The sequence below is a fragment of the Epinephelus fuscoguttatus genome, linkage group LG12 (assembly GCF_011397635.1).
Source record: "Epinephelus fuscoguttatus linkage group LG12, E.fuscoguttatus.final_Chr_v1".
Classification (NCBI taxonomy): domain Eukaryota; kingdom Metazoa; phylum Chordata; class Actinopteri; order Perciformes; family Serranidae; genus Epinephelus; species Epinephelus fuscoguttatus.
The window spans coordinates 42,864,289-42,877,908 of NC_064763.1; the positions used below are offsets into that span (position 1 = coordinate 42,864,289).

Genomic DNA, 13,620 nt, shown 5'->3' on the forward strand with positions numbered 1-13,620 from the left:
CTTCTTTTGTATTTATTCCTGGATTTACTTCTGCTTTTTGTTATCTCTTCTTCATTGTCTTCATTTTCTCCTCCTTCCTCTCTGTCATCTCATTCTTTGTTTTCCTTTTGTCATCTCGACTTCCTCTTTCCTTTGATTATGAAAAGTCAGATCATTTTTACTCTGGTGACTTTTGGATATTTGGTCTAGATTTGTTCTGAATCTGAACAGAAACTGAACCATTGTTTGCTGATCTGAGTCCTGAGAGTGAAACCGTTACTGTGTCTCTGTCCGTCTCCTTGTGTCTCTGCAGTGCGTCAGTATGCGGACATCTGTCTGTTCAGTACTGCCCAGTATAAATGTCCAGTGGCCCAGCTGGAGGCAGAGTAAGTCCCAGTTAATGTTGCTGTGTTCCCAGTAAAGAATAATTAAAGGTTATTAAGTAGAAATGAAGTGACACTGAACACCTCCTGATTCTGTGACTCAGCTCGTGTGTTTCTGGCCTTCAGAGTTACTTTGTAAAACAAGAGATTAACGTTTATTGAAAGTGATAAAACAAAACCTCGAAAAAGCTTCCAGCCTTTGATCATATTTTACAAAGATGAGTTTGAGAAACTGGTTTAAACTAAAGATAAGCTGGACTGAACCATGAATAAACCAGATTTAAGTCAGTTTAAACTGGTTTTAACTGGCTGTAACTAGTTTAGCATAAAGTTCATGTTTACTGGTTTGAACCAGAGATGAACAACATGATGATGTTACTACACCGTCACACTGTGATTGTACTGACGACCTTTGACCTGGGGTCAGTAGGCGGGTTTACTTGAACAGTTTGATTGACAGCAGTGTGTCGTCTCCATAGCGACCAGGTGTCGTCCAGCTCCACCTTCTGTAAGGTGTACACTCTGACCCCGACGCTCGACAAGAACAGAGAGAAGAGAGGACTCGCTCTGGACGGCAAGCTCAAACATGAAGACACCAACCTGGCCTCCTCCACCATGTAAGCACACACACAGCACACACAACACACAGCACACAGGTGCACACACAGCACACAGGTGTACACACAGCACACAGGTGTACAGGTGTGTCAGGACGGTCACATGACTCACGACGTCTCTGCTGTGTGTTTCAGTGTGAAGGACGTCACCAACAAGGAGGTCCTGGGGATCCTGGTGTCCTACAGAGTCAAAGTCAAGCTGGTGGTCTCACGTGGAGGGTACGACACACACACACACAGACACACACACAGAGTCCCCTCCTGCTGCTGACATCACTTCCTGTCCTCTCAGCCTCACTGCTGATGTCATGAGTGGAGTTTTAATATTTCTAAGCACCTTGAGGTCGAGCTGTGCTCACGTTCATCAAGTTTTAATCACATCAATCCTTCAGTTATCGTCAGTTGTATATTTGTAATAAGTATTTTTATATAAAATCCATCCCTTATTCACAATCCCATCAACATATTAGCGACTTAAACAAGAACAAATCCGGATGAGGGATTCTGTTCCCATCCCTCCTCTACAGTTTGACCTGCAGCTCACCTCCTGTGCTTACATCAGAGACAAAAAACAGAAATATTAGTTTGATTTTGTTTTTGAAATCCTTCAGAAGTATGTTCATATGATACAGAAGCATATTGCTGCCACGCCAGTGAACAAAAATATCAGTGTCAGGTGGACACGTGAAAAGTTTCTTGTGATAACAAGATGTTTTTTTATGTTTTTACAAGATAATTTCACTTTATAACAAAGAACCTTTCATGCTCACAACAGATCCTGATCAGGGCCGTAAATCACCAGTTTCATCACGATACCATTTATATCGATTCTTTGGACAACGACACGTTTTTTTCCGATATTACAAAGTCTGCCACGATACGATTTTGATTTGATACGATTCAGGGGGCGAAGAGCGATATTAGGAGACATTAGATGTCCGTTTAACTCAGTCTGTTACTGAAGAAGCTGCTGCAGCTTTACTTTTTACTTTGGACCATAAAACACATAAACAACTCATGAATAATAACAGTAAAGCTGACTTTAAACTGACTCCACTAACACACAGGAAACAGCACCTGGGATCAGTTAACCTTCAGGGCTGTCTGTCGGAGACACCTTTTCATTTTAACCCAAACTTTCATCTTTTTCATAAAACTTATTGAATATCTGTCTCGAAGCTCTGAATGAGAACTTCTCCAAACAGCCATAACAGACTTTCAAAATAGTAGGCGGAGTCATACAATGGCAGGGTGGTGATTCTAGTTTAAATGAAGTGGCAGCAGTTTGCATCCATATCATATAAACATTTTCCTGAAGGATTTAAAAAACAAAATCAGTGTAATATTTCTTTTTTTTTCTGATGTGAACATACGAGACGAGTCGCAGGTCAACTGTAGAGAAAAGTTCTGTTTCCCGTCTGAATTTGTTCTTGTTGCTAAATTGTTGTTCTCAACTGGATTTTGAATGTTTTGGGGGTTTTTTGGCAGAAATGAACTTCTGTGATAAGAGAAGAGAAAAAGTTTGTGGTGATTTAATCAGCTGACGTTCACAAGGTCAAAATTAAACTTTTCACCTCAGTTTATTTTAAGTGTCAAACGTGTGTGATGGCTGAATACACACAGTGGTTAATGTAAAAAAAATTCTAAACCCTGATCGTCCATGTCGGTGCAGCTCGGCCTCAGCTTCCTGCTTCGTCCTCTAACTTCCTGTCGTCAGTTACCATGGAAACTGTCTGCTTGTTGCTGTAGTTGCTTCTCACTGTGCTCGCTTAGTTTGTCAACATGTTGTGAACGTGTCGCCTCCTGCTTTTCATTTCATCTCCCTCTGTGTTTCTGGCTTTTTGTTTGGCTCCTCCTCCTCCTCCTCCTCCCTCTGTGTGTCCCCCTGCAGGCTGCTGAGAGGCATGTTGGACAGGTAAATGTGACGACAGCCTCAGAGTTCACTCAGTCTGATCCTGAAACATAGAAAACATGATTTAAAACACAATGAAAATCTGCTAGCCTGACGTGCCACACTGTGTGTGATTTATCCTGGCTGAAATATGAGCAGGGCAAATCTCTGCTAGCTGCTAGGCTAATTTATACAATGTAAAATGCCATAGGCTTGTGCTAATAACGTTAGCATGTTGTATTTGTTTGGAAAACGTGTTTAGTATAAAACAGTTGAACCTTGTGAGCTGTGATGGAGCTGAATTGTGTAACGTTACCTTTGTTTAATGTTGCTGTTGTCCCTGGTTTTATATGAGTAGAGAAGAAGTCTGCTAGCTGCTAGGCTAATTTATACGATGTAAAATGCCATAGGCTTGTGCTAAAAACATTAGCATGTTTTATTTGTGTGTGTTAGCCGCTGCTGCTAATTAGCTTGTGCTAACACTCTGGAGACGGTCCTTCAGGGCTGTGTCTAACGTGTCGGGAGGTCAGAGGTCAGACCCTCGGTGACGTCCTGTTGTCTTCCTCTGGAGCTGTGCAACACGTCCACACCACAACATGTTATTTCTTCCCGACAGCTGCTGCAGTTGTTGTTCTTCTCTGTGTTTATTGGCGGCTCACAAACCAAGTTTAAAGGAACATGTAGCGCCACCCACTGTTGCCCTTGTTAAGTCAATGAAAGCAGTTTGGCTTCATATTATCAGCGCTGTTTATCTGCTGTAATTTTTATTATCAGAATAATGGATAATGATAAAAATGTCCCATTATCAGCAGATAATTTACTGGCTGATGCATATCGTTCATCCCTAGTTTAAACTCGTATTAAGCAGGTTTTAACTGATTTTAAATGATGAACTGTTTCTAAATCTTTTATAATAAGAGACAAGTTGCTTTAAACCAGAAATAAACTGGTTTAATTTACAGATCACACCCAGAGGATGAAACCGTGTCCCTCTGAGGTTCTGTGCACGTGACGACTCAAACTAAAGGTTTTTAATGTGAAACATCAGTATCAGTGTCAAACAGCAGAGTGATGACATCACTCTCTTTACTGACTGAGTTAGCCTCATGCTAAGCTAGTTTAGCTTTTGTTGTGATGAACACTTTAAACAGGTCCAGGATCAGTGACGGCCTGTTTGTTTGTTTGTTTGTTTGTTTGTTTTTCAGAGACGTGTCGGTGGAGCTGCCCTTCATCTTAATGCATCCTAAACCTGTGGAGCCGCCGCTGTCCCGCCCACAGTCAGGTGACCTCACAACACACTGACACAAGCATTCATCAACCAATCAGAGCGACTCAGTGTTACCTGTTCGTTTATTACCAACGTTCATCTGTCATATCAATAATCTGACGACCAGCTCAGGAGCCGGCCGCACAAAGCACCTTAAGTCTGCTCCTTAAGTGTGACACTTAAGGTTTAGTTTTTCCTTAGCTGAGCAAATTACTTAAGGCTGTTGCTCAGAATCTCTTAAAAGGTTTTCTTAGTAAAATAAAGACGTTACACACTACACAGCATCAGCCTGATGAAAGTCTGGTGCGCGATAATCATAATCATCATTTTATTTCGTGTAGTGTGTCATAGTAGACGACAACCAACGCCACGTCTGGGACGCCTCACGACGTCCTGACAGAAAGTCCTGTTTGATTTTCCTCACTTGAGGCGCTCTGTGCAGCCGGCCCCAGAAATTTAAGGAGTTCTTAATGTCAGAGGTCACGTTAGCTCAGGGCGTACCCCACACACACACACACACACACACACACACTATCGGTCTTTATGTAACTCTCTGGTGTTTTCCGTCCTCGTCCCGTCTTTATCATGAGCTGAACCTCCATGGAGAAGAAGAAACAGTTTCCATGGAAACCGTGGTGTGACATGCTTATAATGTGTGTGTGTGTGTGTGTGTGTGTGTGTGTGTGTTACAGCTGTGCCAGAGATGGACCCCCCCATCGACACCAATTTGATAGAATTTGACACAAAGTGAGTATCAAGTCTTCGTCCACCTGAAAACAATAATCGATCAGTAAATGACCCAGTGATCAATGAGTCCAGTCATCACTTCATTAATTCATTAATCGTTTGATCTGTTTTCAGTCATTTTTCACGTAGAAACATTTCACGGTTCAGTTTCACAAACTTTCCCTCTGAATTAGTGAAATTCTGGGCCGACACCGATGTTTTGTTGTTTCTGTAGTGTTTGTTCTTTATTTCCCTTTTTCCTGGCAGAAAAAGGGAAATAAAGAACAAACACTACAGAACACTTATTTAATATTTTATCGCTGCGTAGATGTGCAGATATCTGTTTACTGAGATCTGAACGAACTACAGGTCTGTGGGCTGATGGGAGATGGTGTCCTTTAAAACCTGCTTTATTTTTTATGCCTCAGTGCCGGTGATACCTGCGACCGGAGGCGTCACGTTTTCAGTCCATCCGTCCCATTCTTGTGAACACAAGAACGCCTCGAGTAAAAACAAAAATGATTAAAAAAAATTATTTATTTTGTTAATTTATTTTTTTTATTTTTTGGGGCACAAACATCAATTTCAACTCAGGGATGAACTGATTAAAATTTGGTGGTCAAAGGTCAGAGTTCAAGGTCACTGTGACCTTGTGTGTAGCATTTCTATGAACGCAATATCTCAAGAAGGCCTTGAGAACTTTTTATTTATTTATTCAAATTTGACACAAACGTCCACTGGGAGACTCTGTAGCTGTTAGAATTATTAAAAATGTTGATATGATTTGAGATGACAGTAAGTTTTCTTACTGATCAATTCTTTGTTCTAAACTCAGTGTGTCTCTGTTCGTCCTCTCAGCAGCATCTCCCAGGACGACGACTTCGTTTTCGAGGACTTCGCCCGCCTGCGGCTCAAAGGCGTCGTGGATGACAAAGATGAGGACTGCTAGGAGTTCGCCAACCCTTCATATGCTCGCTTCGGAAACCACACACACACACACACACACACACACACACTCTCTTACACACACTCTTACACACTCCTACACTGTTCACGTTACATTCCCCAGTGGAGGGGATGGATGAGGGCATGTTCAGGACGGAGGGGGGGCTCGCTGGTGTTCTTCCTCTCTTGCTTCAGCCATTTTTGTCATGCCGCCGCCATTTTTCGCTGCCGTCTTCTCCATCTGTCTGTCTGTTTCTCTTTTTGCTGATAAACTCTAAATGTTGAGCAGCTGCAGGACAGATGAGGCGGAGCGGATCAAGTGAAGGAACGATCCGTCAGCTGACGCAGAAGGAAAAAAAAGACGTGTAGGAAGCTGCAGCGCTCGTTCCTGCTTTTACTTTGAAATCTTTTTTTGAATGTCGACCGTTTCCACGGCGACGATCACCGTCTTGTACAAACAGAATATATATTTGAAACATAGAAAAAAATGTACGAGCAGTTGAGATCCGTGTCCCGTGGTGATCGCCGCTTTTCTTCTTCGAGTAAATTATTCCTGTAGATGCTTTTTACATCATGGCTGCGAGGGGAGGACACACACACACACACACACACACACACACACACACACACTGCAGTCTTACACAGATTTCACCAGCATCCTCTCTCGTCACTCTGAACCCTGTCGTCCATTTTGTCTCATGTTCGTTCTGTCAGCTGCACTGTTTGTTTCTTTGGCTTTTATTTTGAAAGAACCATTCCAGCGTTGATGGAGAGTTTCCTTTTTGTTTCGAACACTTTCTCAAGTTAACAAATCAGTTTGTTTATGTTCAAAGTTTTTTTCTTTCTGTCATCAGATTTCATGACAACAAAAGCAAAACAACCTGTTCGTCCGTCCCTCAGTACCGTCTGACTTCCTGTCTGTGTCATCGGTTCCTGTGGAAGACGGAAACCTTTAGAAACAAAACTAATTCAATTTAAAATTGAATTAATTTAAAATGACAAAAGTTTATCCTGGAGGACAGGAACATTTGTCATTTTGGGACTTTTGACTTTGTGTCAAATTCTTAAATTAACAAACAATCACATCAAAAGACAAAAAGCAACAAAATGTTTGGTCAAAAACGTAAAACGGTTCTTTCTTTAAACATCTCGGCACCGTCACGTTTCAGTAAATGTTTCTCAAAGAGCAGGATTTGTTGGTTTATATAAAATACGGAGTTTCAAAAAATCAAAATATTCTGAGAAAAAAGTTGTGAAATTTCAAGAAAAAGAAATCTAATTCATGTGTTCCTTATTAATACCAAAAATAAAATTATTTTACAAAGAAATAAACAAATCCCACGAAAAGACCAAACATGTTTAATTTTGAAATAAAAGTTCAATAATTTTGAAAACATGCATCCATCGACCTAAAGAAAAATATAGATCATGAAGACTCGACAGACTGAAGGGAAAAATTAGATTTCAAGAAATAAATTTAAAATACTTTGAGAAAAATAAGTTGAGAAATTTCCAGGAATAAAAATGTATTTGTGTCGTTAATTCCATAAATACTCTGAAAAAAGTTGTAATTCTACAAGAAAAATAACAAAAATAACTCCTGAACTTTGAAGACGAGAAGACCAACGTCTCATTTTTTGAAAAGCAGTTCAGTTCATGTCTGAAACTTTTTGTATTCACTGATTTAAAGAAAAATAAAATAATATGGAGTACAAGATTCACTGCGGGGAAAAATTTGATTTCAAGGATTAAATCAGTAAAAATTTAGGAAAAAAGTCGTGATGTTACAAGAAAAAGATTCAAGAAAATAAAATCTGCTTTTTAAAAAAGTATTTCAAGTATCACAAGAATAAAGTTGTGATTTTACGACAAAAATAACTCCTGCACATCAACAACTGTCACAACAATGTGTTTCATCAAAAAAGAAAAAGAAGTTTAGTGACTTGTGAGAACAGATTATTTTAGGAGAATAAATATCACAAAAATAAAGTTGCAGTTTCACAAAAAAATAAATATTTTCAAATATTTGTAGCACAGTCGGAGTTTGTTCCTGCTGACAACAAACTCCTCAAAAATGTAAAGTTTCACTTTTGAACAACATCAGGTATCACAGGTGTCTAAAGTAGTTTTGTCCCGATCCAAATAAAATTATATATAAAATTATTTTATTTAAGGGAAATTAAAATGTTTTTGGTATCACTACAGTGGATGTGACATTTGAATAATGTAATTTTGATATTCCAGTCTCTGGGTTTCCACCTGTTGGAGCAAAAACAAGTATCAGCAGCTTTTTCAAAGCGTACAATTGAAAAGTCAGAGAAATTTTGACACCATTTTGTCTCTGGAGATCAAAAAGATGACAATTATATAAACTTCAGAAATGTGTGTTCGACACGGAGGAAAACGTTACATCAGACTCAGGTCACAGACATTGTTTAGATCTGATCATTTAATTTGTTGACAATAAGAAAAATCTAAAATCTCATCAGACTTTACATTTTATTTTTTCTTGGTGCAGCAAGTTGGAAAGATTTTCTCAAAACAGGTTTTTGATGCGTCTCCTTCTGGTTTAGTTGATATCAGGGACGTTTATCACGATTTGTTCTTTATTTCTTCACTAATTTAAATTTTCTTTTAAAAATGACTCGTACTGGATTTATTAGAAATGTTTGAAAGTTGTCGACCAGCAACAGGCTGCAAAACAGCCAATTAAACATTTATTTTCACTCAGTTTTTCCAACGTTTAAATGTCACTTCACTTTCAAATATTAAACACTGAAACATTTCAAACACCAAATCGTCTCCTCTCCCGTAAAGAACGAGCACTCTGATGACACTGGAATTGTTTTTTAAAACACGGCTCAGACAGTCTGACCCGAGTCAGACCCGAAGTCACTCGACTCCAAACATGAGTCGAGTCTTGTCGTTCAGCAGACTAAAATATTTGACCTTCATGTGGTGTGTGGAAGACCTGTTTGTGCCAATGTGATGAAAAAGAAAAAAAGATCCTGTTACTGAGAAACTTTGACAAAATGACTCAACTTCCTGAAGCAATGAGTTAATATCTAAAGATAATGAAATAATATTTCAAAATGATAAACTGTTTCAAAATTACGTAATATCTCAAAATAATGAGAAACTTCCTCAAAATAAGTTTTTTCCAAATAAGAGTTTCTGAAAAAAAAGAAACCTTCAAAAAAAAAAAAGACGTTCGTATCTCAAAGTTTATTAGTTTGAGTTACTATTTTGAGAAAGTTTCTTGTAATTTCCGTAAAGTTTCTTATTATAATGACCGACGGAATCTTTTCATCTTATTTTAATTTTCTTTTCTTTGAAGGGTGGAAATGGTCTTCCATAGCTTTCTGTTGATTCGGTCTGTTCACACCTTACGAACAGTTTAAGTGGAATTCTGAGGCTCAGAGTCGCTCTGATTTCAGTTCTTATGTTCTGAAGTGCTTTAAGAACCGCACTCTTACGGAGCAGTAACGTTTGTTTATTCAGAATAAATCTGACCAATCACAGCAGGCGGTTCACTGAGTCGGTGACTCGATCCCACCTGATTCAAACAGTCACTGTCGGCTGTTAAAGGGAAATACTGCTGTTTTCTTTTTGTTTATTCTCATCATCAGCCATCGCATCGAAAAGCATTTTTGAGTAGACGTTAGTTTGTTTTTGAAGGTCGAGACGTGTCCTGTAACGTAGAGACGGTAAAACTGTAAACTGCGTTGTGCCTTCTGGATCTCACTGTTGCCAACAAGACGATCTCTTCATGAGGCCAGTTTATTGTTTATGTGAATATTGTGACTTAAAACTTCAGTGGAACGTTTTATGTTACGTGGTGGTTAACTGCAGGAAACTACTGTAAGTCGGAAAAAAGGCGGGAAAAAGTCAGTTATCACGTTGACGTCATTATAATTATCATCTGTCCATATAGGCCTGCTGCAGCTGAACTGTGTCAGAGATGATTCACAGTTATGTCTAAAAAAAAAAAAAAAAAAAAAAGTAAAATTTTAAATAAAGAGTAAACTTTTTTTTCCAGCGTTTTCTGCTTGTAAACAAAAGAACAAGAATCATCCACAGTCTCATCTTAAAAGCTGAATATTGATACAAAAGCTGAGATTATTTTGGGGGTTATTACAGTAATTATTAATTAATTAATTATTAATTTTGGTGCTGAAAATCATTCTGACCAACTTTCAGCAGTTTTTAATGCAGGAAGTTTTATTTTGGAAGGTAAATGTTTTGATGACCTTCCTGTAACAGGAAGCCCTCCGGTGACGAGACGATCAAGCTTAATTCTTGTAAAATTAATTAATTAATTAACAAATTAACAAAAAGATTAATTAATTAATCTTTTTGTTCTTTAAAATTACGAATCATCTCTCGTAATATCAAACTTTAACATTACAAATTTATGTTTTAGAAAAGTTGCACATTATTATACTCATAGATTACGACGTACTCGGATTTTTCACAAAATTGTCACCTTTTCATTCTTTGTTCTTGAATTGCTGATGTTTGACTTATTTCTCACAAATTAAACTCAGAACAACTCACAAAATACTTAAAAATAATCCCTGAAATCACAGGTGTTTTTTTCTCACTGCTCTTTAAGCTCCATGTCACATGTGATAAAGTGTCGTAAAAGTTTAAGCACAAATTACCAAATATTTCCTGAAGTATTTTCACCTTCTGACAAAATCTTTTGTTTTTTTCTTATAAAATTCTACTTATTTTTACAACATTTCAACTTTTTTTTCTCAGAACAATTTAATTTGATCTGTTTTATTTTACAGTTGTCATTTTATACTTGTAAAAGAACCACAAGCTTTTTTTCCTTTTTTTTAATGTCAAAGTGACAAAATATCACAAAAACCTCACATTTAACATATCACAACTTAATTCCTAAAATATTTCAACACTTTTCTTGTACTGTTAACGCTATTTTCAATATTACATATTACTGTAACGCAACGGTCTTAAAATTATGACTTAGGTCTCAACATTCTAATTCTTTTTATTTTTATTTTTGTCGAAATTATACCCTTATACTCAAACACTCAACGTCAGATCTCTCAGCTCTGATTCTGCGTCATGACATCACAACCAGCGTTCCCCTTTGGGGTCGACGCCATGTGACAAAGTATCTTAAAAACTAACACATTTTCCAATATTTCCTGTGAAATTCTCAAATTTGTCTTGAAAAAAATGTGAAATAATTCAACTTTTTTTCTCAAAATTTTACTCAATATTTTTCCTGTAAAAACTAGAAAAATAAATTCTGACTTTTTCTTGTACAATTACAACTTTTTTCCTAAACATTACGACCAACGCCTTGAGAGTCATAATACCGTGTGAGAAAACCGTCTGCCTTCTCCCTTAAGGTTGATGCCATATGACGAAGTATCGTGTGAACGTTAAGAACAATTGGCCAAATCGTAAAAGTGCCATGAAAACAGAGAAGGAGAGATGTGATTAAAACAAATGACACCAGTGTTTCCCTTCAGATCCTCCTCATGAACTTCCTCCTCCTCTTTTCCTTTCCATCATCCATGTTTTCATTTTTATTTTCATTGTTCAAACTCAGACATGATGTGAAGGACTTCTGCAGCTCTACCAGATCTTTTCTCTGTGTTTCCTCTTAAAAACAGATGAAAGCAGTTCAGAGGTCAAATCTTAACGAGTAATTTCCCCCAAAAAACTGCACAGATCAACATTTCAGACGACACAAGAGCACTGCACTTTTATTGGATGAAATCAACCCACAGAACTGCAGACATTATATTTTTGCGAATTTCAGGAGGAAAGAAGAAGAATGTTGAATCTTGTTGTTGACGCTTGGCCCTTTTTTTTTTTTTTTTTTTTTTTTTGGAAATTGTTCGATGTGTCTTCTCCAGGCTTCACACAAACCAACAAACTTTTTTTTGTTGTTTTTTCATTTAAAAGCTGCCAAAAAAATTCCCTCCGTTCCTCCTTTACTCAGTCAGTCATTGAAGCTGCGACCCAGAAGGGAAGAAGAAGAAGAAGAAGAAGAAGAAAACAGACACGGAGCATGTTTTTATTTTATTTTTTTTTAATTTTATTTTATTTTTTTCCAAGCAGTGCTGTGAATCGTACGAGCTGTGATTCTGTCCTTATTTTGTCGTGCATATGTGGGGTAACTTTGCTAAGTGTGAAAATATTTTGACAAGTGCCACGCCCCGGCCTGTGCGATGCTTAACCATTATGTCTATAAAACAGGAAGTGATTTCTGCTGGTGAGACGAACACCAGAAAAGATAGAATTATGATTATTATGCTTCTGATTATTATTATTATTATTATTATTATTATTATTATTATGGTGACTATTATTATTATTATTATTACTTCAACTGTGTCATCATTGCGACCATGATTATTCTCATAATCATTTAAGAGTCTGTTTGTTTTGCCATGTATTTTTTATTTTGAGATTTTTATTTTAGTTTTCTTTTTATTATTAAAGGTAAAATGAACTAACAGATCCTGCTGTGGTGTCGTGCTTGTGCAACAAAGTGCTGAATGTTTAAGTTTATCTTAAATGTTAATTAAACTTGGCACCAGTTGGTGATTTGAAGGTAAATACTATGGAATTTTTATTAAAAAAAATGTCATGACATACTGTACCACAGGATCTCTGATCATTGTTGAACAACACTGAAGAGGATGAAGAGTGAAGGCAGTTGGTCCTGATGATACACCTGTGGAGGTGTGGACATGTTGAGGAGAGGTGGCAGTAGAGTTTCTGAACAGGTTCTTCAACAAGGTCTTAGAGAGTGAGAGGAGGCCTGAGGGATGGAGGAGGCCTGAGGGATGGAGGAGGAGTGTGCTGGTGCTGATTTTTAAGAACAAGGGAGGTGTGCAGAGTTGTGGCAACTACAGAGGGATAAAGTTGATGAGCCATACAATGAAGCTGTAGGAAAGAGAAGTGGAAACTAGACTAAGAGCAGAGGTGAGCGTCTGTGAGCAGCAGTGTGGTTTCATGCCAAGAAAAAGTAGTGCAGACGCAGTATTTGCTTTGAGGGTGCTGATGGAGACGTACAGAGAAGGTCGGAGGGAACTGCATATGACAGGGTGCCGAGAGAGGAGCTGTGGTGTTGTATGAGGACGTCTGGGGTGGCAGAGATGTTAGAGTGGTGCAGGACATGTATGAGAGCTGTAGGACAGTGGTGAGGTGTGCATCAAGGATCAGCTCTGAGCCCCTTCTTGTTTGCTATGGTGATGGATGGATGGTTAACAGATGAGGTCAGACAGGAACCTCCATGGACTATGATGTTTGCAGATGACACTGTGATCTGTAGTGAGAGCAGGGAGCAGGTGGAGGAAAATCTACAGAGGTGGAGGTGTGCCCTGGAAAGGAGAGGAGTGATGGTTAGTCGTAGCAAGACAGAATACGCGTGTGAATGAGAAGGACCAAAGCGGAACGGTGAGGTTACAGGAAGCAGAAGTAAAGAAGGTGGAGGATGTTAAGTACTGAGGGTCAACCGTCCAGAGGAACGGAGAGCGTGGAGAGGTGAAGAAACGTCTGCAAGCAGGTTGGAACGGGTGGAGAGAAGTGTCTGGTGTGATGTGTGATAGACGAGTAGCAGCAAGATTAAAAGGAAAGGTGAACAAGACGGTGGTGAGAGCAGCCATGTTGTTTGGTTTAGAGACAGTGGCACTGAGGAGAAGACAGGAGGCAGAGCTGGAGGCAGCAGAGATGAAGATGTTGAGGTTCTCTTTGGGAGTGATGAGGATGGAGAGGATCAGGAATGAGGACATCAGAGGGACAGCTCATGTTAGATGGTTTGGA

At 38.6% G+C, this 13,620-nt stretch overlaps 1 protein-coding gene across 2 annotated transcripts in view; it reads left to right on the forward strand.

Annotated features, from left to right (window-relative positions):
- arrb2a (arrestin, beta 2a) overlaps positions 1 to 11,678 on the forward strand; it is a 31,490-nt gene extending 19,812 nt beyond the window's left edge. Inside the window, exons 11-16 of one of the 2 annotated variants that reach the window (XM_049592708.1) lie at positions 293 to 365; positions 842 to 979; positions 1,115 to 1,198; positions 4,076 to 4,152; positions 4,830 to 4,884; positions 5,725 to 11,678. In XM_049592708.1, the coding sequence (XP_049448665.1) occupies positions 293 to 365; positions 842 to 979; positions 1,115 to 1,198; positions 4,076 to 4,152; positions 4,830 to 4,884; positions 5,725 to 5,812 (515 nt within the window). In that variant the 3' untranslated portion in view covers positions 5,813 to 11,678. Of the gene's footprint in view, positions 1 to 292; positions 366 to 841; positions 980 to 1,114; positions 1,199 to 4,075; positions 4,153 to 4,829; positions 4,885 to 5,721 lie in introns of both variants that reach the window. The other variant, XM_049592707.1, reaches the window with a different exon arrangement.
- Positions 11,679 to 13,620: the final 1,942 nt, after the last annotated feature.